Consider the following 23,897-nt stretch of genomic DNA (forward strand, 5'->3'; position numbering starts at 1 on the left):
CCCCCAAATTTAAACCAAGAAGCATTGATAGAATTGATTTTCTAGGGTTTTGTTTGTCTCAAGCTAATTTTTTGCCTTTAATTGAGGAAGGGGCTGTTCTTCCATTGGATACTCTATCCTGAGAGCAGCAGCAGAGGACACGAGCAAAAGTTTGTGGTGGCTGCCCATGGCTGTCTCGCCAAGCCCCGACTTGGACTCTGTGTCCTTATGACGATGCTACTATCCTTCTGAAGGTGGACGTTTTAGACAAGGCTTTTCGCAAGAGCTTTGGCTGGAAGTTCCACTTATTTCCACGTCTTGGAATGCAAATATTCTGGATTCTTCTATACAAACATTTTCTGCAAATTCAGGATTTGATCATGTGGATATCAAGGAGAGCACTCCATGCCGGATGGAATGCACTATCATCACTACACTATTCTCATCCAGGCTCATGCGTACACCCCACCTTATCCAAATATAAGTAATTTAGTTGATATTAATGTTCTTCAAATGTGGCTAATATTTTTGCAATTCTAATTAAAACCACAGATAAGAGGGTTTAATAAAACTTTTTCCAACAAAAATACAACAGATAGTTGATCAAATAAACAACAAATAGGTGGTTATTATATATATATATATATATATATATATATATATATATATATATATATATATATATTATATGCGTATACTAGCACAAGTTGCCTTGTTGGCAAAGATCATAAAGTAGCCTTGTTTAGTGGGAATGAAATTCAAGGAGTAAGGAGCATTATTTTGATTCTCTCCTAAATGTGTATATTACATTTGCTAAATTTTTGCTAAATTTGTGCTAAATGTTTTTCTTCTTTCACAACACTTAATGGGCACTCAAAGTTGTGCTAAATAGTTATTTGTTGAAACAAAAATATATCAAAATATTTCAATAAGACATGGTTAAAGAAATAATTTTTCAATAGTTATATCGCAAGAAACATTCTAAAGGATATGGTTGTAAGCGACTAAATTTTCCATTCTACTTTAGTTACTTAACCACACCTCCGACCACTTGGAGGAGTCTCATTCACAACCTCCATCAGTCCAATTCAGGACTTGGGACTTGCTAGCCCCAAGAATGGCATCCATGCCACTCCACACTTGCACCTGGTCCAAGTGCTCCACGTGTCCGGTCTTGAGACCGACACCCAAAGGTACCACTGACATCTCGGCCCGTTACGCTAAGGCCATGCCCATTCACCTTTGCTGCACTAGTGGTTCAACACCACTTGCATCACCACCTCGTCTCTCCAAGACTGGGCCATGTGTCCACGAGTGGTCATCCTAGATCCACTCCTTAGCATCCTTAGGATGCCCACAGACCTGGGGAGTTGCCTTCCCCAAAGTCCCTTTGTCAGTTCCTACCAAGTCCCTTTCTGCCCTTGGCCGTGTTTGCCAACACTGCCACTGGATCGAGGCCCACAGGCCCGACCACTAAGTCCCACGGTCCTCTGGGACTTCCTCACCACATGACTGTGTCCTTGGTCACTACCCCAGAGGACTACTCCTCTTCCTTTCCACAGTCTGGGCCTTTGGGACAACATTTCGGAACACCGTGGCCTTACGCGAGCCACCTGGGTACTCTCCCCACCTATCGCCTTTAGGTGCTCTAGCCATGGGCTTAGAGCGAGGTTCTATTGAGCCACGCTTGGTATCCAAGTAGGTAGTGCCACCCACACTTGGACTGGGAGCATCGGCCAGTCGATCTCCCGGGGGAACTAGAGCCGGCTCTTGAACACTTCACCAAGCTACCCCGCTTGTCGGTCCGTATTCACTATAGTCTTGGACTTCCCAGTGGTCAGTTCATCACCCAACACTGGGTCTGGCCTTCCTGGGCCAAACTGGCCTTTCCTGGCCAAACTGGCTCCACTACAGTCCTCCCCCTACTATACTTTTGGAGCTCACCAAACCCCCCAGGGTCTGGGAGACGAACGCTTTGGGCTTTCACCCTCTCAGGCTCCGGACTCGGACTTGGACTCGGACTCGGACTCGGACTCGGACTCGGACTCGGACTCGGACTCGGATTCGGACTCGGACTCGGGCTCGGGCTCGGTCTTGGCCTCGGCCTCGGTCTCGGTCTCGGTCCCGATCTCGGTCTCGGTCTCGGTCTCGGTCCCAGTCTCGGTTCCGGTCTCGGTTTCGACTTCGGACTCCATCTCGGACTCCATCTCGGACTCCATCTTGGGTCCATCTCAGGTCCATCTCGGACTCCATCTCGGACTCCATCTCGGGTCCATCTCGGACTCCATCTCGGACTCCATTTCGGGTCCATCTCGGGTCCACCTCGGACTCCACCTCGGACTCCATCTCGGACTCCATCTCGGGTCCATCTCGGACTCCATCTCGGACTCCATCTCGGACTCCATCTCGGGTCCATCTCGGACTCCATCTCGGACTCCATCTCGAGTCCATCTCGGACACTCCCACGTGTCATGTGTTGGTCCTTTTGGGTCCCTTTTTGGAGCCTTGCCTTTTGCTCGCTTCGTGCTCGTTCCTCGAGCACTTTGTTGGGAGTTCCACTCCCGCTCTTGACTTTTCAAGTCAGAGCTTTTGGTCCAAACGTTTTACGCTCGTTTGGCTCTCGCTTCGGCCACTACCATGTGGCGCCCTTCCGGCTCCACTTTGGGGCCTAGGGATTTTGTGTCTCACAACTCCACCACCCATAGACGAAGTTCGATGTCCTCATCGAACGGTAAACCATTTTGTAAAGTAACACTCGCATGTGTTACCATTTCCATCCTTGGCACCTAGCCAATATTTGTCAATGGTTTGACATTGAAGGCTCACCATGCCTTCTCCACATTCGTTAATGGTTCGACACCAAAGGCTCACCATGCCTTGCCCATCCTCTAAGGAGGATAGTCTCTCCAGCTTAGAGACTCACTTGACCACCTGGGGTGGTTTGCTCCTTTTTTATTGGTTCAGTTCTCGCTAAACCTCTTAGAGACCCTTCTCTAAGTCAATCCCACTACTCCTTCTTGAGTAGTCTCAATTTCCATCTATTGAATGTTTGCACCTTGGAACTTTTACTCTTTTGACTTTTGGAAGTCAATTTCCTAGGTGTCTCCAACACCTTGCATTGCACAGATTGTGCAACTCCACTTCCCTATCCTAGGAAGTTCATTACTTGAGGGCACCATCATCCTCTCTTCTATTTCGTGCCACCTTGGGCACTAAGTTCCATTTATCACACTTTGTGCTAGGGTTGCCCATTGCCCTATCATTTGGCTACCTTACTGCTCCCTCCCTTGGAGCTTCCACTTTCGCCAAATCGGAGCAATTCGGAATCCATCCTTGGAAATACACTTCCTTTCCCGCAATTTGTTAGCGTCCAACACATCAGTGTTCTTCGCCTAACTTTGTCACTTGGATTCCTTCCAGGGATTCCACGGCCCTATCTTGGCCACTCATCTTTTGCTCCTATCCGTTGATTGTTGTACCAAGCAACATCGAATCTCTACCTCCCTCCTTGAGGTATTTTTTTTGATTCCATAGCAAAGGCTCTGCTTTGCCAAGACTAGGGTGTTCGCCCCTAGTAAGTCTCTGTTAGCATCTTCTGCTGTGGGCTCTATCCTCGGCCCAACTTTGTGACCCTCTCATGGGTCTCTTTAGAGACTACTTTCCTTGGACACACTATGCCATCGCAATGACATAGCTCATTTCCCTAAAGTGCTTTTCCCACTTGGTCACCTTGACCAAGCCACACCATCATCAATAGTTCAAATCAACACTTTGAACTAGGAACCTTATTCCTTAACCCAAACAAGGACTTTGTCCTTATTTAGCCACAAGATCACTTAGTGATCTCACCTCGGCACCTTAACAGGTTTGCCAATAGGTACTAGGTCTTCAAGACCTTTAACTTGTTAACTACGACCCCGGGGGCATCCCCCACACTTGGCGGTGCGCCCAAGCCAGCCCTTCCGGCCAAGGGTCCATAGCAACTGAGATTAGGTGTCCCCATCTCACTCACCACGTCTTTGGTGCCACTTGCACCAAAGAGTTCAAGTTAGATATGCCGAGCTTTCACACTAAGCAATCTAACTGTGCATCACGACTCCGAGGCATCCCTCGCTTGGCGGTGTGCCCAAACCAGTCTCCCCACTGAGAGTCCATGACCACCGAAATATGAGTGTCCTCATATTCCAAACCATCACCACGCCCTAGTGATTTGGGACTCGAACCCAAGCACTAGAGGGTCGGGACTCGAACCCAACCTCCGTATATGCATCTACGGACGGCATCACTCTAGATGCCTGGCGTGACTCCCCACGCCGGTGCACCAACCTATTTTTAAAGCGCGCTACAGATCACAGCTTAGGAACCTAGTTCCTCCACACTGCCAAGTCCTCTCACTTGACATGTCTGTGATCATGCATGGACTCCTCCATGCTCGGCCCCATGGCCCACCCTTTTTGAAGTTATCACCTTCAACTAGGGTCTTTGTTCCCCCGACGTGCCAATCTCACTTGGCAAGTCCTCCGACCATTGTAACATGGTTCCTGCATAAGCGTGAAAGTCCTTGACCATCGACTTTCGTTCAAAGCCCTCTCTTTGAACACTCGGGAACTACTTCCCTAACCTTGATAACCTTGCCTCATGGCAAGCTTCAAGACCACGCTTCTGCTGCGCCACTCTGATTTCGCGCGTTCCATGAACCATTTACACTTGGCCTTTCTAGGTACTACGCTACCTAGAATCGTCTTTGGGAACCTTGAAGGAACTCTGTCCCTCAGCTTGCTAAGGCCTCCCCTTTCGCAAGCTTTATAGTTGCCATATAGTCTAACATGGACAATTCCATATTTTAGACTCTCTATGGCATCACGGTTGCTAGCAACAACATCCTCGAGCACCCTCTTGATTCTCCACTCCCAGCTGGCATAACCAACCTTGGTTATGCCCTTTGATTCCTATGGTTCGGTTCTATCCCCTTACTTCTTGCTTTTTGGCTTCACACCTTTCCTTTGGTCATTCTCCTCCAGACCAGGAGGATAGCTTTGCACTTTCTATCATGCCTTAGCAAGTATTCTTAGGGATGAACCTACCCAATAGCCTAGGGAGTGGTTCCTCAATCCGGGTATGCTCACCTTATAATCCAACACACTGGGATTACATTGTTGCTTATGGGCCTTTACATGCCCATCACTAGCCTTGCCAAAATTCCATTTTTGGCTTTGTCCAACTCGGGTAGATAGTCCTCTCCTGTCTCCGCAACCTTGGACATTTGGATAGCACCTTCTATCCATCATTCGCTAGGGACTTAGTCCCTTGGGCTTTATCCATTGCCCTCGCGACATCAAACACCACCTTCTGGTGTTCTAGAGTGTTCAGGTGTCCCAATGATGGCTTTCTTGACAATGAGTATTTCCTTTTATGACATTGACTTACTATATCGCAACATAAGCAACTTATCCCCCGTAAGGGTATATCCGACTTCCCTATACTAGAAGTCTTGGGTAGCTACTTTCTACCCGTTTAACCAGTTATTTTGCACCTCTTGCTTAGTTGCCTCATGGTTGTCAAGTCCTACAACTCATTGATTGGTGCTTGCACACCTCCATCATTATCTGGGTCACCGCACTCCAACTGCATGCTCTGCCGCTTAGGCTATGCCATTCCCATTTCCATTGGGATTCCTTTGGCAAGGGGTTCTCATGAACCCACCAACATAGCCTCAAGGTATCACACCTTGGCACATTTGGTGTCTCCACACTATCGGCTCCACGAGCCTACCTCTATGACATTTCCCCTTCGTGTCTAAGTCTTTGCCAAGACCAACACCGCTCTTTCTCATGCCAACCATCCGTTAGCACTACACCATAGAGGTCACACACAACTTTGTGTCAAAGTTGTTTTCTTCTGGGAACACCTTTCCCATAACTTTAGTATGGCACATTTTGCCATCGATGAGATACTCTCTGTTCTCATCCTTGGATCCTATGATCCCCCCCCATCCTTTGTGGGGTACAACGCACCTCAGTCCAAATGCTTCTATCAGTCCTTTTAGGACCATCCCTTGACTCTACTTGAGTCGTCTAGCAGTTTTGGACTTGGTTAATCCACCAACCCGTAAGGTCCTACTTGTGAGGCACTAGCTCACTGGAATACACTTCTTGCATTCCGGTCCTACTCAAAAGGACTATTTTCACAAGTGTTACTCCGACACTTGATTTTGTTCTCTGGGGGCAACCTTTGCCCCTTAGGACTGCTTGTCCATGTGATGAGAATACCAACTCATCCACTTAATACACCCCCAACTCCTTGGGTTGTTCCAGCATTTATTAGAGGTAGCCCCGGCTACCATTTCAAGGACTTGAGTCCTCTTCCGTATTTGACCTTCCACGGTCATTACCTTTGGTCTCACATTCATGAGCACCAACCTCAACTATATGAGGATAATCTTGTGACTCCTTTATTGTAAAGGAGTCTCTATCTTTCCCGTGATCCTAACTTTAGTTGTTTACCACAACAACCTAAGCCAATTTGCTGAGACAAATGCTCATCCGGATCACATCCTCAACTCAATGAGGAAAACCTTGCACTGTTCCCAAGATCCCAAAGTCGTTCCATTATTGGCCCTTTTCTATCCACCACCTTGTCTACAAGTTCACACATGAACTGTAATGGAGAGCCATGTCTTCCCGACTTGCTACTCCTCAAGAATAGGCCCACTCCTCGGACCTTCCGATGCCAACACTAGTGGGGATATACTTGAGCACCAATAAAAGTCGGACTAAGGAACAGCTCTGATACCAAATTGTAAGCGACTAAATTTTCCATTCTACTTTAGTCACTTAACCACACCTCCGACCACTTGGAGGAGTCTCATTCACAACCTCCATCAGTCCAATTCAGGACTTGGGACTTGCTAGCCCCAAGAATGGCATCCATGCCACTCCACACTTGCACCTGGTCCAAGTGCTCCACGTGTCCGGTCCTGAGACCGACACCCAAAGGTACCACTGACATCTCGGCCCGTTACGCTAAGGCCATGCCCATTCACCTTTGCTGCACTAGTGGTTCAACACCACTTGCATCACCACCTCGTCTCTCCAAGACTGGGCCATGTGTCCACGAGTGGTCATCCTAGATCCACTCCTTAGCATCCTTAGGATGCCCACAGACCTGGGGAGTTGCCTTCCCCAAAGTCCCTTTGTCAGTTCCTACCAAGTCCCTTTCTGCCCTTGGCCGTGTTTGCCAACACTGCCACTGGATCGAGGCCCACAGGCCCGACCACTAAGTCCCACGGTCCTCTGGGACTTCCTCACCACATGACTGTGTCCTTGGTCACTACCCCAGAGGACTGCTCCTCTTCCTTTCCACAGTCTGGGCCTTTGGGACAACATTTCGGAACACCGTGGCCTTACGCGAGCCACCTGGGTACTCTCCCCACCTATCGCCTTTAGGTGCTCTAGCCATGGGCTTAGAGCGAGGTTCTATTGAGCCACGCTTGGTATCCAAGTAGGTAGTGCCACCCACACTTGGACTGGGAGCATCGGCCAGTCGATCTCCCGGGGGAACTAGAGCCGGCTCTTGAACACTTCACCAAGCTACCCCGCTTGTCGGTCCGTATTCACTATAGTCTTGGACTTCCCAGTGGTCAGTTCATCACCCAACACTGGGTCTGGCCTTCCTGGGCCAAACTAGCCTTTCCTGGCCAAACTGGCTCCACTGCAGTCCTCCCCCTACTATACTTTTGGAGCTCACCAAACCCCCCAGGGTCTGGGAGACGAACGCTTTGGGCTTTCACCCTCTCAGGCTCCGGACTCGGACTCGGACTCGGACTCGGACTCGGATTTGGACTCGGACTCGGGCTCGGGCTCGGTCTTGGCCTCGGCCTCGGTCTCGGTCTCGGTCTCGGTCCCAATCTCGGTCTCGGTCTCGGTCTCGGTCCCGGTCTCGGTTCCGGTCTCGGTCTCGACTTCGGACTCCATCTCGGACTCCATCTCGGACTCCATCTCGGACTCCATCTCGGACTCCATCTTGGGTCCATCTCGGGTCCATCTCGGACTCCATCTCAGACTCCATCTCGGGTCCATCTCGGACTCCATCTCGGACTCCATTTCGGGTCCATCTCGGGTCCACCTCGGACTCCACCTCGGACTCCATCTCGGACTCCATCTCGGGTCCATCTCGGACTCCATCTCGGACTCCATCTCGGGTCCATCTCGGACTCCATCTCGGACTCCATCTCGAGTCCATCTCGGACACTCCCACGTGTCATGTGTTGGTCCTTTTGGGTCTCTTTTTGGAGCCTTGCCTTTTGCTCGCTTCGTGCTCGTTCCTCGAGCACTTTGTTGGGAGTTCCACTCCCGCTCTTGACTTTTCAAGTCGGAGCTTTTGGTCCAAACGTTTTACGCTCGTTTGGCTCTCGCTTCGGCCACTACCATGTGGCGCCCTTCCGGCTCCACTTTGGGGCCTAGGGATTTTGTGTCTCACAATGGTAGGCCTTAAAATTTTTATTTTATAAAGATTTGCAAATATTTATATGCCTCAACTTTTTGGGATAATTGAACTTTTATAATTGTTACTATTATTAATTTTGTATAATTGCAAATTTGCACAAGCATCTCCAATAAAAACTAATACTATAATTTATAAGTTTTAGTAGTATCACTCTAAATAACACTAAAAAACATAAGAAATTTAACAATTAATATTTAAAATTGTGAATATAATCAAATTTATGATACAGCTATTTTGTAATAGTTAATTAAGATTTTTTTTATCACAACAAGCTTTTATATTAAATTAGGTTCTGATCCTACTGTTTCTTTAAATTATTAAACAATTTTGCGAGGATAAAAGGATAAGGATAAACAAAATCAAAAAGCATTTGAATCTTTACAAATCCACCTTAAAAATCATTTAAGAAACCTGCTTGTTGCTAGAGATTACAACTGCTATCAAGAACGTGAACACTGGTGAAGCTACTGTCCATCTGCACTAGGCAGCATAAGCAACAGCACTAGCTTGCTCCACGAAGCGTTTATGTCGTGGAGAACAATCGCGAGGAGCAACTCATACATTGTCAATCTCTCCTTTTCGATATATATTCTATGTAGTGGTACACTTTTTGCTGCTAGCAACGCTGTGTCTTTTAAGAGTTAAAATTCAATCGCTGTAAGTAGAGTCAGTGTTTTGTGTGGAGCCCGAGAGAAGGAAAAAAAAAAGATGGAAGAGAAGCTTATCTCGTCAGCGGCCATTCTCCTTCGCATCGCCCTCCGCGCCATTGTCCTTGTGCTGCGAGTGTTGAAGATCGTCCACCTTCTTCCTCTTTGCATGAGGTTCTTCTCCACTGTCTACCGCTGCTGCTGCCAATGATCCTCCTGCTAGCTTCTCCTCGTCGACTAGAATTACATCCGCTGTTGTTGGCTTGTGCTCCTCGTCCTCCGCACTGTCGTCCGTGAGGTCGATCGCGGGGTCTGGCTCCGGGTCTGGATCCGCGTCTAGTTTGATCGGCGAGAGGGGGAGGCCATCGTCGCCACGCAAGAGCTTGTTCATCTTCTGCTGCTCCTCGAGTATCCTTTGCAGGTATTTCCCCTGTGCCTCGATCCGAAGCTGCAAGTGTCTTTGCACCTGTCAAGAAGTAAAAGAACATGTTTTGAGAAAGATCCACAACGACGTCAACCGTTTGATTACCTCGAGCTGTTCATGCAGTCGCTTTTGAACTTCCATTTGCATTCGCAATGCCTCGCTAAGTTGCCTGCCACTGGACGGGGAAAAACAAATATATAGTACTAGACAAGCAAAGAATGGAAAAAACTTTAGGAGAGTACCGTGAATCTGCCTCGAGGTCCCTCCCTTTCTCGAGTTCGCCTGTGACACAGAAGAAAGAAAAAGAACGTAAAGACAAAGCTCTGGCGACAGGACTCGTAGAAGCTTACCATCGCCCAAAGTGTCAGGAAGATACTTGGCGAGCCGAAACTTCTATAGAAACAATCACGTCTCCATCAGAACTGGCAACAACAAATTTAAGATCCTTGCCTGTAAATGACTTTTGATGTGGTAAATTGTGAGTCCTTGAACGCCCATCAGCCCAAGAACACCTTTGGGAGTAGCCTCTGCAAGAAAAAAAAAACAAACAAACAATAGAACATTAGCTCATAGAAGTGAAAGAATCAAAGAAAGAAATGGACTGTGGTCCTAGTACTCACTGTCAGAGCCACCAAGCTGGTTCACGGCTTCCATGAAGCGGTCATGGAGCTCGGGAGTCCATCGGAGCCTCTGCTTGACGGACGCGACGTTGCCGCTGGATGCCGCTGGAGTGCTTGCTACATTGTTTGCTAGTGCCGCTGCTGGCGTTGATGGCACCGCCGCCGCTGGAGGAGGTGTGGAGAAGCAAACCAAATCCCCCGCTGCCGCTGGGCTGCTGGGGACCTGTGGAGCTACCGGCGCTGCCGCCACAACGCTCGACGGCGAGTTCTTGGGTTGCAGCATCATCGACGCGCACGAAATATAGACGATTACCACTCCTACTGCTGATCTAGGACCGCCGGATCACCTAGGCAAGAAGCAATGCTCGAGCAGAACCTGGAAATTTCATCCCTCCCCGCGATTCTTGAGTCAACAGCGAGCTCTCGCGGCGCCGAAGACGATCCAGCCCTCCAACAACCCACGCGCTAGCTCGAGTCCCCCGTCGCGACGAGAAACCCTGGTGTCGAGTCGAGAAAGCGCACGCCATAGCCAAGCGCTTTCAGCAGAATGGAGGAAGGGAAGAAAGAACTCCAGCAAACAAGGGCCCAGGCCTGGGCTACCGAGCCTCAGGCTCGAGCTACGGTATAGCCCCGGCGGGCGTTTAAATTCAGGTCTGCGAAGCCGAGCCTGTTGACGCGGGGAATATTGTAGGCGCACCCAGGGATATGCGAATCGTCGATCACGTCTATGAGAATATTCTCTGCTCCAAAAAAACACCCTTGTGTTTATTATGGGTTCTCCTGTTTAGGGCTCTTGGGAGCTACAGGGATGGAGATTTGCCGGGCTGTGGACGCGAGCTGCGATCGGAGGCTCCAGGCCAAGTACAAGCACGCGATGTTTGTGATCGATCGAACGCTGGCGCTCTACAGGTGCTTCGGCTGATTTTGGAGAGGTTGAGGGGTTTTGAGCTGGGATTTTGGTTTTTCCAGGCCGGATGAGGTCGCATTTAGCTTCAATGGGGGAAAAGACTCTACGGTATGGTGGGATTGTGTGGAATTCGTTTGTATTTTCTAGCGTTAGATTCTTGAGATAGAGATACAAATACCAAAAGAGCTGATAAGAGGTCAATCTTATATCTTTCTCTGTCTGGTTTAGGTTCTTCTTCATCTTTTAAGAGCTGGCTATGCAGCTTTGAAGTCTAAATTGTCACTGCCGGCAGATGCTGAAGATCGGATTCGAACGATTTATTTCGAAGGTCCCGATGCTTTCCCAGAGATTGATTCCTTCACATACGAGACAGCACAAGAGTACGCGATTTTCCTTTATTTTTTTTCTCTTGCTTCTAACTTTGTGTTTAACCTTGCATTTGTTTCCAGATATAACTTAGAGCTTGAAGTTTTAAGGCAAGACTTCAAGTCAGGTTTGGAAGCTCTATTAAAAAACAAGCCTATTAAGGCTATATTCTTAGGCACGAGAATTGGCGATCCGAATGCAGTATGTTTCGTGGTATCTCGACTGATTGATGCAAAACGTTTCGTTTGTTTATTTTGTGTAGGTGGGGCAAGAGCAGTTCTCACCAAGTTCTACTGGCTGGCCGCCGTTCATGCGCGTGAATCCAATCCTAGATTGGTCTTACAGGTACGATTTTTAGACTCACACGAAATGCCACCACTGTTTGTACTTTCCAGAGACGTATGGGCATTTTTACTGGCTTGCAAAGTTCCTTACTGTAAATTATATGATCAAGGGTGAGGGCACTTTCATCGAACGAATCTTCATCTGACTCTGGTTAATATAGTTCGTGGTTATACCAGGTACACATCTATTGGAAGCGTACATGATACCGTTCCGAATGAAGCATTGTATATCGATTCTTCGGTGGAAGAAGATTGCCCTGAGTTAGGATTGTCGAGAAAGAAGGCTTACAAGCCAGCTTATTTATTGCGCGATGGAAGGCTTGAAAGGGCGGGACGGTTGAGAAAGCAACCGAGAAAGGACTATCAGGGCCCGGGTGTTGCAAATGGTGTTGAAAATACGGATACTCAGGCCAACGTTGATACTTTATATGCTGCATCTGTCTTGTCAGTCGGTGATGAGCTCTTGTAAGTTTGTCCTCCTGGAGCTTTGTGCTGGTTTAACTTCAGTATTACAGGAGAGGAGATATGGACGACCAGATGGGTACATTCTTAAGCAAAGAGCTTTTCTCTCTAGGCTGGACTGTTACGCGTCGTGCAGTCGTTCCAAATGATGTAAGTAGTTCCCGTGTTTTAGCATGTAGAGGTGAGCTAAGCTATTTTTCGAGGCAGGTTGACGCAGTTGCCGAGGAAATCGAACAGAGATCAAGTGCGAGCGATATTGTAAGCTCCAATATTTTATTTGTGTACAGGAGTAACATTGAAACTCACAGGTCTTAGTTTGTGGAGGTGTTGGACCTTTGCATTGTGATGTAACCCTGGCCGGCGTGGCAAAAGCTTTTGGAGTTCGATTGGTAAGTTTAGAATGTATACGTGAACTTGATCTTATTTTTAGAAATCAGGCTCCTGATGAAGAGTTTGAAGAGTATCTTCGTCAACTTGTTGGAGACAACTGTGCAGGGGATCAGAATGCGGTAGTGTGGTTTTCTTTTTATTTTTCTGGGTCCCAAAGAATTTTTAAAAGCAGATGGCGAGATTGCCAGAAGGAATCACTGAGCTTTTGCATCACAAACGGCTCTCTATCCCAGTGGTAAATTCTCTTGATTTACGTGCTTCTTTTGTTTTTATCCTTACCATGTACTTCTCAGATAAAATGTCGAAACGTGTTTGTACTGTCGGGTCCAACGATTAGGGACTTCAAGCTACAATACCAGTGCCTTTTGGAGCTGAGCAAAAGCCGCGACTTTCTCGCTACCCAGCACCCCTTTTGCTTGATACGGCTCGAAACACAATTGTCTAAAGTACGTATTTCACAAGCTTTTGTTTCGATCTCCTATGCCCTTTGTTTACAGGTAGAAATAGCGAAGCCTTTCTCCCAATTGGCTGCAGAGTACCCGGATTTGACACTTGGTACGATGGCTGTCTTATTAAACATGTCGATTCATATAATTTACAGGTTGCTACCACCAGCAAGATGACAAAGGCGCTCCTGTCATTAACATCATGGGAAAGGCAAGATTGTGCTCGCAAATTTCTTAGTCCGTACTGAGGTAACTCTGTCTTCCAGAATCCTGTACGCGTCAAAGCGGCAGCCTGTGCATTGCGTGCTCTAGCGCCAAAGCAAGCATTCCCAGCGTGAGGAAAAGCACCAGTGACGACGCATGGAATAAGCTTGTACGGGCAGTAGAAAAACAAAGGTAGCTCCCAGTTTTTCTTTGTCTGCTTACACTAGTGAGCTCTTGTTTATTAGAGACGCGGCCACAAAGCTCTAGCAAAGTGTGCATTACAATCGAAAAAAAGAATTAAGGCTGGGGAAGAGTGCCTGCTACATTAGCAAGTCATGAAGAATGTCACGGAGCTAGTCTCATTAATTCCAAGGTATAATCTTTGCAGCGGAGTTCTCGTCGGGCATTGTCTATTTGATATTTGTTAATGAAGTTTTACCATGCTCTATGGTTGGCTCAATTGTTTAAATCTCTATGGTATAGATTCTATGCACGAGTTCGAATATAACTATTAAAGTAGCGTGTAGGAATGAGCTTCTTCCACGACAGTGGTCTCCACACCACCAATCGAGCCTTGTGGCTCAACTGTGTCTATTTAGCAACAAGAAAGAGCGCCATTTGAATGACCTAAAGGACAGCTATCTCTTTAGGAATATCGTAAAATATCCTCTCTTTCGTACGTTTATGGCATCCGACCGTACTCGCAATGGAATTTCTTTGTTCCCCGCTTTGTGGATGAATTGATAGGGTGAGCTTTTAGCTATGGCGGTGAGGCGCGATAGATAGGCAAAGAGGGCGGGCGCGGCGCTCGGTCGATTCTCACGGATTTTATCCCGGAATGAAGCTCTGGCGGTGTTGACGCCGCGATTTTGCCTCGCCGGAGATGGCATTCGTGCTGACGACGAGTAGCGCGGTCTCGCAGGGCACATTCTTGTCTCTCAGGGTTTTGTGCTCGAGAAGCGTCCTTCCCAGAGGTATGTGTGAGGCAATTTGGTTTCGCAGCGATGGATGATAGATATTTCGAATGCCGCTCCAGGTCGAAGGCGATGGAGGCGCTATTGCTCTCGCATCGAGCACAGCGAGGCAGAGGACGGGATGTTCTCGAAATTTGGCGATTTTCATCCAGCCAGCAGCGCGAACAACAGCGCGAGTAGCATCGGGAAGCTCCAGGTATTCTCCAAAGCTCCCAAGGATCATAGCTCCCGAAAGGTTTCTAGAGAAGAGAATCCCCTGGCGTCTTTTGGCTTGAAGGTTAAGAGGGACAGCCAAGGAAGGAAGATCGACATAGCCAAGTCGCTCTCCAAAATGCTGCCATACATTGTGGTGGCCACTGCTGCCGCGGCGCTCATCCACCCAGCTACATTTGCGTGGTACGTAAGAGAATTTCTCACCGAGAACTTTTGAGATTGATCTAGCTTTCTTCTGTCCATCCAAATCAAGGTTTTATCACTGAGATTGGATATAAACTTTGATGAGCTTTCAGGGTCAGAAAAGAGCACTATGCTCCGGCACTTGGAGGAATCATGCTGTCTATAGGCGTCCAGCTTTCCATATCCGACTTCGCGATTGTTTTGCAGAGGTGAGCTTACAATCCATGCTTTTTTGCACTGAGTAGTTCTTTCTTTTCTTTTTTCGATTCAGGCCTTTGCCTCTATGCATGGGCTACGTGCTTCAATACGTGATGAAGCCAATACTCGGGTTTTTGGTAGTGAGAGGCTTCGGTGTTCCTCCTTCGTTTGCCGCGGGTCTCATTCTCACGGCTTGTGTTGCGGGTGCTCAGCTCTCCAGCTACGCGGCTTACTTAAGTGAAGGCGACATAGCTCTCAGCATCATGCTTACGAGCATCAGCACGATTACTTCTGTGATCGTCACGCCTTTTCTTACGCAGTTCTTGATTGGCTCGGTTGTGCCAGTGGACGTCGTAGCCATGGCGAAATCAATTCTCCAGGTAAACTATGGCCTCGAGATTTCATGTAACTTAAACCCTTTCCTTGTTTCAGGTGGTCTTTCTTCCGGTTCTAACAGGACTTACTCTCAACACTTACGCAAAGCCGCTGGTGGACAGAATACGTCCCGTGATGCCACTGGTCGCCATGGTTTGCACGTCGCTGTGCATTGGAAGCCCTCTGGCTCTCAACCAGTCGAAGATCATATCAATGGAAGGTCTCCAGCTTTTGTTCCCGGTGCTGGTATTCCACGCCCTTGGCTTTGGTCTTGGCTACTTCATCTCGAGACTTCCCTTCTGGAGGTGACTAAAGTTCTTCGCTTCTAGTTCCGTTAATCCTTACTTCGAGTTCCTTTTTGTGCTGTATCTCAGGCAAAATCACAAGGTGTCAAGAACACTGTCACTTTGCACTGGAATGCAAAGCTCGACGCTAGCAATGCTCCTGGCCACCCAGTTTTTGGGCGACACTCAAGCAGTTCCTCCGGCTTGCTCGGTGGTGATAATGGCAGTGATGGGATTGACGCTGGCTACTTGGTGGGGAAAAGAAGAATCAAACAACAAGACGCCATCGTCGTCTTCCTCCAGCGCTCCAGTCTTCGCGTAGCACAAGAAATTTTTACAGGCAGCAGTTTGTAAATATGAGATATTTATCTCGAAGAACTGGAAGTTCTTCTAAATTCCCAACCGTCCACGTGGCAGAGTAACGAACCGCCACGTGGAATAAAACCGCCGTCAGCAGGCATTTATAGATCACCAAGCAAAGAGGGTTTTGTGCCATTCTTTCCGTGGGCTTTTTCGGTTTTCGAGGTAGGGTTCTATCTCTCGATCGCTTCGATCGATCTCCTCCTTGTGCTCTCGCCTTTCGCGCAGGCGCGCTTGCTAGAATGTCTGGATCGGGCGAGAAGGGCTACTCCTACAAGGGCTCTGGGACGAACTCCCAGGGAAATCACTACTGCTCTCGCGATTATGGCGCCTCGGCCCCAAATCCCAACGCTTACCACTATTCCAACCAGAATGGATCCTACTACTACTCCAATCCCAATGGATCGACGTACTACAACAGCGGCAAAGGCAGCGCGACCTACACTCCGCCCGCGAGCAAGAAGTGATCGCATCGCAGTGAAGAAATTTCCTTTCATGTGTGTCTGTGTGTTTCTTTGATTCGCGAGCGCCATCGCGGCTTCTTGTGTTGCTTTCTCTCTTGGAATGCCAGTAAAAGCTTAATCGTGATTATCGTGGTAAATAGGTTTAGTTAACTAAACAAATCCGACCATTTGGGCGGGACATTTTAAAGCCAACGGCTAGTGTATTTGCCCTTTTGCCCTTGTTTCTTTTAGGTTTTGGGAATGGCAGCGATGTTAGATTTCTTGCGTCGAGCGTCCAGAGAGGGCTGTGGCGGCGATCTAGCTGATGACGCTGCTCGCCAGGATCCGATGATCGAAGAAGCGTCCGCGGCAGAGGATTCCAGGGTCGCGGCCAGGGATGACGAAGAAATCACGGTTTTCTCGAGCCCGGTGCGAGATTTCGAGCTGGATTTGGGAGATGGAGAGGAAATTCTTAGCAGTTTCTGCGAGGGGAACGAGCTCTCGTTCAATTACATTCCAGGTATGTTCTTGTTCTTGCGAGAAGCATCGCGAAATACTCTGCCGCCATGCCTATGCCTATTTCCAGACAAGGTCGTGGCCGCGATAAATGCCGGTGGCTCATCGATTCTAGATACATCTTTCGGCATCGATTTCGTGGACGATCGATTTTTCTCTGGTGGAGATGTGCTTAGAACTGCCGAAGATATCGTTGATGCGCAGGAGCCTTCGCTATACCGCACAGCAAGGTATGGGGAGGTTACTTACGCCCTAGATGGACTGGAAAGTGGAGATTACTACGTGGATATCCACTTTGCCGAGATTATTTTCACGAATGGTCCTCCTGGGATGAGGATCTTTGACGTCTACATTCAGGACGAGAAGGTGAGAGTCTTTGGAATTTTTTCATGTTCTTTTCACTTTTTACGTTTGTCCTTCTTGCGTATAGGTTGTCTCGGATCTTGACGTCTATGGACGGGTGGGGTCGAACAGGCCCTTGATTTTGCTAAACGTGCGAGCTGCAGTCAACGGCGGTGTTCTTACTTTGGCATTTCGTGGCGTTGTTGGAAATCCCACCATCAGCGCCATCTGCGTTCACAGAGCTCCTCCTCTTGGTGCGTTTCTTCAATGTAGTAAATAATTTGTTGATTTTTTTGTTTGATCCAGCTAAGCGAACCGGTCGTAAGCCACGACCAATTTACGAGCTTGCGTTGGAAAACTGCCAGAAGCAGAATGCTCGCAGACTCACGTTTTGTGAGCAGGTTCGTAATGCAGCGCTACTTTTTCTCAAACTATTAATGATGGTTTGGATTGCTTCAGATGAGGGATAAAAGTCGAGGAGCAGTTACTGAAAGCGAGCAAAGATTGGAAGAACTCAGAAACGAGTGCCATCAGGCCTGGATTTCTGTTCAAGAATCCAATCGCCAAGCTGAAAAATTACGTGATGAACTTTCCGTGAAGTCTCTTACTGTCGATACACTCGGTACGATTATCTAGATTGAGTTAAGACTTTATGCTTTTTGTTTTGTTATCAGCAAATGCCGTGGAAACTCAGGTGCTGGAGCTAAGAGATTTGAAGGAAAAAGAAATGAACGAAAAGACGAAGTTGAAGCTAGCCGTCAGTGATGCCCAGAGGAAAGTCGAGGTTAGCGTCCATTTCTTTCTCTGTCTTCTGATACTTATTCATTTGTTGATAATCCAGGAACTCAGAATACTCTATAGTCTCCTGTCCAAGGACGCAAGAGATTGTATATGCTCCTTTCCAGATCCCCATGGCATGGTTTCTGCGGTTCAAGCTTTAGGTAAGGCCGAGCGCAGTTGGACTTACTTCAATGCTGAATATATCGTTTTTGTCAGTGAATGAACAGAAGGAGTTAAAGAAAAGACTACTAGACGAGAGTCAAGAACGGAAGTTTTTGTACAACAAGTTGATTGAAATGAAAGGCAAGTTTGCTACATCTGTATAATTGATTTCATGAGTTTTCTTCCAGGGAACGTTAGGGTGTTTTGCAGATGCAGACCGTTGAATGCATCAGAAGCGTCAGCATCGTCGGTGTCACTAGTCGAGTTTGACTCCGCTAGAGAGAATGAACTCGTCATTCGGGCTGGCACCAATCCGAAAAAGCTCTACAAGTTTGATCGAGTGTTCACTCCCGAAGACGATCAACGTGAGTATATGGCAAAGTCTATATTCACAAGCTGATCCTCGTTTCCGTTGTGCAGCTGAAGTGTTTGCAGACACGTCTCCGGTCGTTGTATCTGTCCTGGATGGCTACAACGTGTGCATATTTGCCTACGGACAAACAGGTACTGGCAAAACATTCACGATGGAAGGCATTCCAGGAAACCGAGGTGTCAACTATCGTACATTGGAGGAACTTTTTCGACTATCTACTGTACGCAAAGGAGAGGTCAACTATGAGATAAAAGTTAGTGTTCTAGAAGTTTATAATGAGCAGATCCGAGACTTGTTGACAACACCATCTCAAGCTGGTCTGGCGCCAAAGAGGTAGGCAAAGCTATTATTGCGGCTTGCTAACACATTTTGTTCAGGCTAGAAATTAAGCAAGACGCTGATGGTGGCCATCGTGTTCCTGGCCTCGTCGAGGCTGAGGTACACAGCATGACAGAAGTATGGGAGGTTCTCCAAAGCGGGAGCGCTGCTCGAGCTGTTGGCTCTACAAATGCTAACGAACATAGTAGCCGTTCTCACTGGTTTGTATAACGTCTTGAAGTTTAAATTTTGGTCTCTAATGATGCCGTTGCAGCATGTTGTGCGTGAAAGTAAGAGGCGAGAACATGACTACAGGAGAATGTACTCGCAGCAAGCTTTGGCTTGTCGATCTTGCTGGAAGCGAGAGAGTTGCAAAAAGTGATGTTCAGGGTGATCGCCTGAAAGAAGCTCAGAACATCAACAAGTCGTTATCAGCCCTGGGAGATGTTATTCACGCTCTAACGACGAAAAGTAACCACGTGCCTTACAGGTAATTCAGGTCTAGAGCAACGCAGACATTAATAAGTCGGGCATTGTGCAGGAACTCGAAGTTAACACATCTTCTGCAAGACTCGCTTGGTATGTCTGGCGTTCCCTCTTCAATTGTCCATTCATTCTTTTGTGCAGGAGGAGAATCGAAGACTCTTATGTTCGTACAGATAAGCCCCACCGAGGCTGATGTCGGGGAAACGTTGTGCTCCTTAAATTTTGCTAGCAGAGTACGTGGTGTAGAGATGGGTCCGGCAAAGAAGCAGCTCGATTCCTCGGAGTTTTTCAAGTATAAGCAAATGGTAAAGTATTTCTCTGTGAATCTCAGTCTCCTAAAACCCAGAGCATGCAGGCAGAGAAGGCTAAGCAAGATGTGAAAACCAAGGATGATAGCGTCAGAAGGCTCGAAGACAGCTTACGTACCACCGAAAGTAAACTGAAGGTAAAAGAACAACTGTGTCAGAGCCTAGCTGAAAAGGTCAAGGACCGAGACAAAGTTGCTGCTGAACTGGAGCTCCAGCTAGCCACCGAGAAGAAAGCTCGTCTTGCAGCAGAAGTGGCTCTCAAGGAAAAGCGTCTGAAAGCTGATAGAGAAGGATCGTGGGACAGGGCTGACAGGGCGAATGCGGAAGAAGCTCTTGAAGCTGCGTTTAAAACAGCCGCTAGTTTTCACCCCAAGGAAAATAGTTACAGACAACCGTTACAAGAGCGGGCGCTGGAGAATGAGCTTAAGCCGCTAAGCAAAGACGAGAAAGCTCCCAAAGTCCTTGGTGAAAACCGTGCTCTGCAAAACGAGAACATCGATCCCCAAAATCCAGATGGTCTTACTTCGGTTCTACGCAAGCCTCCACACGCAAGGCTGAAGGTGGTACCTTCGAGATTCAATTCTCCGCCGCTTATGCCAATGCCCCGCCGAACTTCGCTGTGCGGAATCACTCGACGGACGTCCTTGGCTCCTGCTCCAACGAAATTCGTCGTGGAGACTCCATCAACTCAGCTTAAGTCATCGGAGGTGCAAGAGGACATTAAGACAGTGCAGAGTATCGTCCAAGCAGAGAGCCGCACCTTCCAGGTAGAAGATAGCAACGTCCCTTCCGTAGCCTGGAAAGGTATCGACGTTCCTGGAACGCTCACAAGGCTAAGGCAACACAGAAGAGTACACTTCAGCTCGCCGTTAATGCGGTCGAGGGAGAAGCTGATGGCGTTGAAGAAGGAAACGTGCGACAACCTCCCGGAAACAAAGCAGTCCAGTGGTACCAGAATGAGACGAGTAAGTTTGGTGGCCAGGTCCTGGAACAAGCATCCAGGAGGAGCCCAACGAATTCTCAGTGGCAGGAAGGGTTCCATGCACCAGCGTGAAAGGGGCTGGAACAAAGGATAGATAAGAATGGGAGCCGCAGCATACATACACTACGAAGCAGTTGTGCTCTTCATATAGCAAGTAAGCTTACATGTTTCTAATCACGTCATTCGTTTTACATCATTAGTTCTTTCTAGATATGTCAAGGAATAGCTCTAAAGTCCGGCTGAAAGCAAACCAGTGGCGGAACGGCGATCCTAAATGCACTCTCGGGGACATGGCTCCAGACATCAAGCTTCGTGTCATAAGCGAGTCCCCCGAGTTCTGGGTGTCCCTTGAGAGAGGCTCCAATCAGCCGACCGGTGAAGGACGCCTCAAACTGGTAAGCTCTTACAAACGTAGTCTGCTCGACCTTTACAATAAAGTCTTTCAGGAGATTACACGGCATGCACAGCCAGAGCACCCACGGGCTCTTGGTCACCCGCTTGCCTTGGTCGAGCTCCCATACCGCAATGGAGTTCTCATCACTGCCCTCTATCCGGACCCCGGATACCGTCACGTAGCGCCCCCGAAAGTCGACGAGATTGTTGGAGATAGAAACGTCGCGCTCGTCGACTCTAATGGACCCGCAAGGTGGGCTCACTCTCCTGAGGAGTTTCCAATCGTACAGGCTGAGCAGCAGCGTCTCTGAATCGCACGCGTAGTAGACGAGCTCGTCGCTGGCGACGATCACTCCGGTGGAAGGCTTGAAACTCTCCTCGGCCAGCGTCGTGGCCCAGTCCCCGCGCCTGGAGCTGTAAGTATGGATGTAGAACGCATCGAAGATTATAACCGTGTAGCTGCTGTTCCAGGCTTTGGAGCATGGATCCCGCGCCATCGCCATGCCGAGAGGGCTCGAGTCGAGAGTGGAAGGATGCGGCAGCCTCCTGCTGGATCCCGTGAGCAGATTAAAGACGAGGATCTCGTGAGCGAGGCCTCGGAGAGAGCCGACAGTGCAAACCAGGCCTCCCAGCGCCGACCAGTGGAGGATCCTACACCGGGGATTTGGAGGAGCTTTCAAGGATTTGCGAAGCGAGAGCTTGGGCAGGAGGTGATGATTGACGTCGCTGCTGCTGTGATCGTCGTCCAGGGCGATGATCTCGTCGTCGTCCTTGAGCAGCAGTGACCACGATTGATCGCCATTGTTGTGCTGGAGGAGAGCCTGGAGATCGTGATTTGGGAACTTACCACCCACGCAAAGGTAGGAGCTGAGCTTGATCAACTTGGCCATTTGTACAAAAAGGGTGGCAAGAGAGTAAAATTTAGGGCCCAAATTGGAAGTATTTTGGGTTCTAGTATTTTAGGGTTTGTGGTGATATGGACAATAGCAATTGGAAGAGAATATTACAGGAGTTGGCGGTAAGTTTTGATGAAACGAGTGGTTTTTACTGCGCTCTTGTCTTTCAGCAAAATGTTGAGGAGATGCTAGAAGCCGAGAGAGAAATTCTACGGACAATGCGTGAAATGACGAGGCATGAGCAAGAGATAGGAGAGACGATGCAGCAACTCGAGGAGCAAATCACGCAGGCACTGGAGCAAGTCCAGCAGATGATCTGGAAGGAAGATCATCAAGATGTTAATTGATTGAAAATAAACGTGTGAAAGACATGAGAAAACTTGGTAGGATTCTTCGTTTGCTTTCCTCCTTTTTCAATCGCAGACGAGTTCCTTGATCTCCTTCTCGAAGCACTCGAGCTGCGTCCTGATCTTTGGGAGGAACTGGCTCATCTGGGATCGGAGGTGCTCGCGTTCTGGCTCGGGCAGCGTCTCTGGAACTTCGGTGAAGGCTACGTCTATCTGCATCATCCGCTCGGCTCAAAGCTTTGTGCTAAGAGGAAACAAGACATACCCGAAGATCGTCAAGATCACCCAAGCAAGTATCGACCGAGAGTGTCCCTTCCACTTGAAACGGCTCACCGACCTCGATCTTGCCTGCGCAACGTTTTACGTTGGTCTCTTGCAGCTTTCATCTTAAAAGATTAGGATACCGAGAAAGTCCAGCAGAATGTCGAAGCTGTAATCCACTCGTCTTTTCCCTCGTACTGTGAGTATCGCCGCCTGTAAAAGAGAGTGAGCGTTGGAAGAATTCCAAATTCCAGATCTTCGTGCTTACATCACCAGTGCAGCGAGAAACATCGGTCACGTAGGCTGAACCCTCTCCGAAAGTGATGGGCTCCGCAGCAAGTAAAAGCTCCTGATCAAAAGAAAAAGCTCAGACGTTTGTCGTGGGTTTCGTAAGAACCATACCCTTAGCTTCGAGATAGCCCAGTCGTTGAGGTTTCTCTCCTCCCAAGCGTTCTAGAAAGAAAAAAAAAATCGAGTGAGAACACAATGGAAAACCAAAAGAAACACACACACACAAACACACACAAAGGACTCTGAAAGAAATGGAGAAAGAGAGGAAGGGAGAAACAAATGGAAGTAAAGAAGAAACACACACACAAACATACTCTGACAGAAATGGAGAAGGAGAAGGGAGAAAACAATGGAAGTGAAGGAGAAACACAACAAAACCTGGAGTAGCTAGTTGCTCAGACCTTCAAGTAGACTGCGCAAGACAATCCAAGAATGTATCACTCTACAAGAATGCGCATTGTATTTTGCGCACTTACTCGATCGGTCGCCATACACATGGAAGCAAATCTCCGGCTCACGAGCAATGGCGGCATTCTCTGCGAAGAATAAGAAGAAAAAGGCCCCGCTCAGTCTATTGCTGATCGACAACCCACCTGAGAGCAGCTGCTAGGATTCCTGGGTAGCGGGAGGCGCAGGCATCGACTGGAAGCGCCTCGAGGCTCGGCGAGAATGGAGCAGAGCATCCTTCCGCCGAGGAGACGCGCGCCCGTCGCAGCCATTGCCGCTTAAACCCTAAAGCCCTGGAGCAAAATATCTTCTCTTTACCTCCATACATTGCCAAGAACCCTAAAAACAGAGCTATGCTCTGTAGAGGGGAAGGAAACTTGGCGATGGATGATCTTCCCGACAAGCTCCTCGTCTGGATCCTCTCTCTACTCTTTTCCTCGCGCCAATTGTATTCGTGTTCTCTGGTGAGCAGGCGGTGGGCGCATCTGGCAAGGCTGGTCACACATTTCAGGTTGGAATCGTCAATCTCCTCCGACGATGAGCAGCGCCAGGGCCTCGTTTCCTGGTTTGGCAGCAGCAGCAGCAGCAATCTCCGCTCCCTGTCCTTGACTGGTTTCTCACCGCAGCGACGATCTTCCCTCGCCTGGTTCCAGGCGATTGGAAAAACCCTC

At 48.4% G+C, this 23,897-nt stretch overlaps 5 protein-coding genes across 11 annotated transcripts; 3 read left to right on the forward strand and 2 right to left on the reverse strand.

Annotated features, from left to right (window-relative positions):
* Nucleotides 1-9,042: 9,042 nt before the first annotated feature.
* On the reverse strand, nucleotides 9,043-10,784 carry LOC9649510 (myb family transcription factor PHL7). Of its 2 annotated transcripts, XM_024681696.1 has the most exons (6): nucleotides 10,176-10,780; nucleotides 10,006-10,082; nucleotides 9,906-9,948; nucleotides 9,798-9,837; nucleotides 9,661-9,730; nucleotides 9,043-9,597 (listed from the first exon to the last, which is right to left on the reverse strand). In XM_024681696.1, exons 1-6 carry the CDS (start codon nucleotides 10,459-10,461, stop codon nucleotides 9,214-9,216), a joined length of 900 nt encoding a protein of 299 aa, XP_024537464.1. In that variant the 5' UTR covers nucleotides 10,462-10,780; the 3' UTR covers nucleotides 9,043-9,213. The 2 variants fall into 2 exon arrangements, with proteins under 2 accessions (XP_024537464.1, XP_024537463.1); XM_024681695.1 differs by having other exon boundaries at nucleotides 9,661-9,948; nucleotides 10,176-10,784.
* A 169-nt stretch (nucleotides 10,785-10,953) lies between these two features.
* LOC9649511 (FAD synthase) lies at nucleotides 10,954-13,754 on the forward strand. 2 transcript variants are annotated; one of them, XR_002993142.1, is made up of 17 exons: nucleotides 10,954-11,084; nucleotides 11,145-11,190; nucleotides 11,311-11,462; nucleotides 11,532-11,649; nucleotides 11,711-11,793; nucleotides 11,844-11,903; nucleotides 11,970-12,257; nucleotides 12,308-12,404; nucleotides 12,462-12,512; nucleotides 12,563-12,643; nucleotides 12,692-12,763; nucleotides 12,817-12,879; nucleotides 12,938-13,090; nucleotides 13,142-13,199; nucleotides 13,246-13,301; nucleotides 13,357-13,486; nucleotides 13,540-13,754. XR_002993142.1 is itself a non-coding variant. In XM_002976476.2 (16 exons), the coding sequence occupies exons 1-16, from the start codon at nucleotides 10,984-10,986 to the stop codon at nucleotides 13,426-13,428; spliced, it is 1,551 nt and encodes a 516-aa protein (XP_002976522.2). In that variant the 5' UTR covers nucleotides 10,954-10,983; the 3' UTR covers nucleotides 13,429-13,754. The 2 variants fall into 2 exon arrangements, 1 of the variants encoding a protein (XP_002976522.2); XM_002976476.2 differs by having other exon boundaries at nucleotides 13,357-13,754.
* A 196-nt stretch (nucleotides 13,755-13,950) lies between these two features.
* Nucleotides 13,951-16,469, forward strand: LOC9649134 (probable sodium/metabolite cotransporter BASS3, chloroplastic). 2 transcript variants are annotated; one of them, XM_002976477.2, is made up of 8 exons: nucleotides 13,952-14,268; nucleotides 14,331-14,464; nucleotides 14,546-14,664; nucleotides 14,778-14,873; nucleotides 14,936-15,242; nucleotides 15,295-15,542; nucleotides 15,612-16,046; nucleotides 16,110-16,469. In XM_002976477.2, the coding sequence occupies exons 1-7, from the start codon at nucleotides 14,178-14,180 to the stop codon at nucleotides 15,841-15,843; spliced, it is 1,227 nt and encodes a 408-aa protein (XP_002976523.2). In that variant the 5' UTR covers nucleotides 13,952-14,177; the 3' UTR covers nucleotides 15,844-16,046; nucleotides 16,110-16,469. The 2 variants fall into 2 exon arrangements, with proteins under 2 accessions (XP_024537462.1, XP_002976523.2); XM_024681694.1 differs by having other exon boundaries at nucleotides 13,951-14,268; nucleotides 14,331-14,664.
* Nucleotides 16,470-16,582: 113 nt separating this feature from the next.
* LOC9649136 (kinesin-like protein KIN-14E) lies at nucleotides 16,583-21,926 on the forward strand. Of its 4 annotated transcripts, none has more exons than XR_002993139.1 (18): nucleotides 16,583-16,844; nucleotides 16,911-17,206; nucleotides 17,271-17,436; nucleotides 17,489-17,583; nucleotides 17,642-17,804; nucleotides 17,857-17,966; nucleotides 18,024-18,123; nucleotides 18,179-18,265; nucleotides 18,313-18,489; nucleotides 18,545-18,830; nucleotides 18,875-19,036; nucleotides 19,090-19,305; nucleotides 19,357-19,394; nucleotides 19,443-19,606; nucleotides 19,657-20,745; nucleotides 20,792-20,986; nucleotides 21,038-21,400; nucleotides 21,456-21,926. XR_002993139.1 is itself a non-coding variant. In XM_024681685.1 (15 exons), the coding sequence occupies exons 1-15, from the start codon at nucleotides 16,586-16,588 to the stop codon at nucleotides 20,683-20,685; spliced, it is 3,348 nt and encodes a 1,115-aa protein (XP_024537453.1). In that variant the 5' UTR covers nucleotides 16,583-16,585; the 3' UTR covers nucleotides 20,686-20,787. The 4 variants fall into 4 exon arrangements, 1 of the variants encoding a protein (XP_024537453.1); XR_002993140.1 differs by having other exon boundaries at nucleotides 20,802-20,986; nucleotides 21,030-21,400; XR_002993138.1 differs by having other exon boundaries at nucleotides 20,802-20,986.
* Nucleotides 21,927-22,197: 271 nt separating this feature from the next.
* Nucleotides 22,198-23,536, reverse strand: LOC9649512. Its single transcript, XM_002976627.2, has 7 exons — nucleotides 23,373-23,536; nucleotides 23,256-23,315; nucleotides 22,891-22,941; nucleotides 22,757-22,837; nucleotides 22,632-22,701; nucleotides 22,493-22,575; nucleotides 22,198-22,440 (listed from the first exon to the last, which is right to left on the reverse strand). The coding sequence occupies exons 1-7, from the start codon at nucleotides 23,496-23,498 to the stop codon at nucleotides 22,294-22,296; spliced, it is 618 nt and encodes a 205-aa protein (XP_002976673.1). The 5' UTR covers nucleotides 23,499-23,536; the 3' UTR covers nucleotides 22,198-22,293.
* Between the last annotated feature and the right edge of the window lie 361 nt (nucleotides 23,537-23,897).

This window comes from Selaginella moellendorffii, unplaced genomic scaffold, assembly GCF_000143415.4.
Source record: "Selaginella moellendorffii unplaced genomic scaffold, v1.0 SELMOscaffold_31, whole genome shotgun sequence".
Classification (NCBI taxonomy): Eukaryota; Viridiplantae; Streptophyta; class Lycopodiopsida; order Selaginellales; family Selaginellaceae; genus Selaginella; species Selaginella moellendorffii.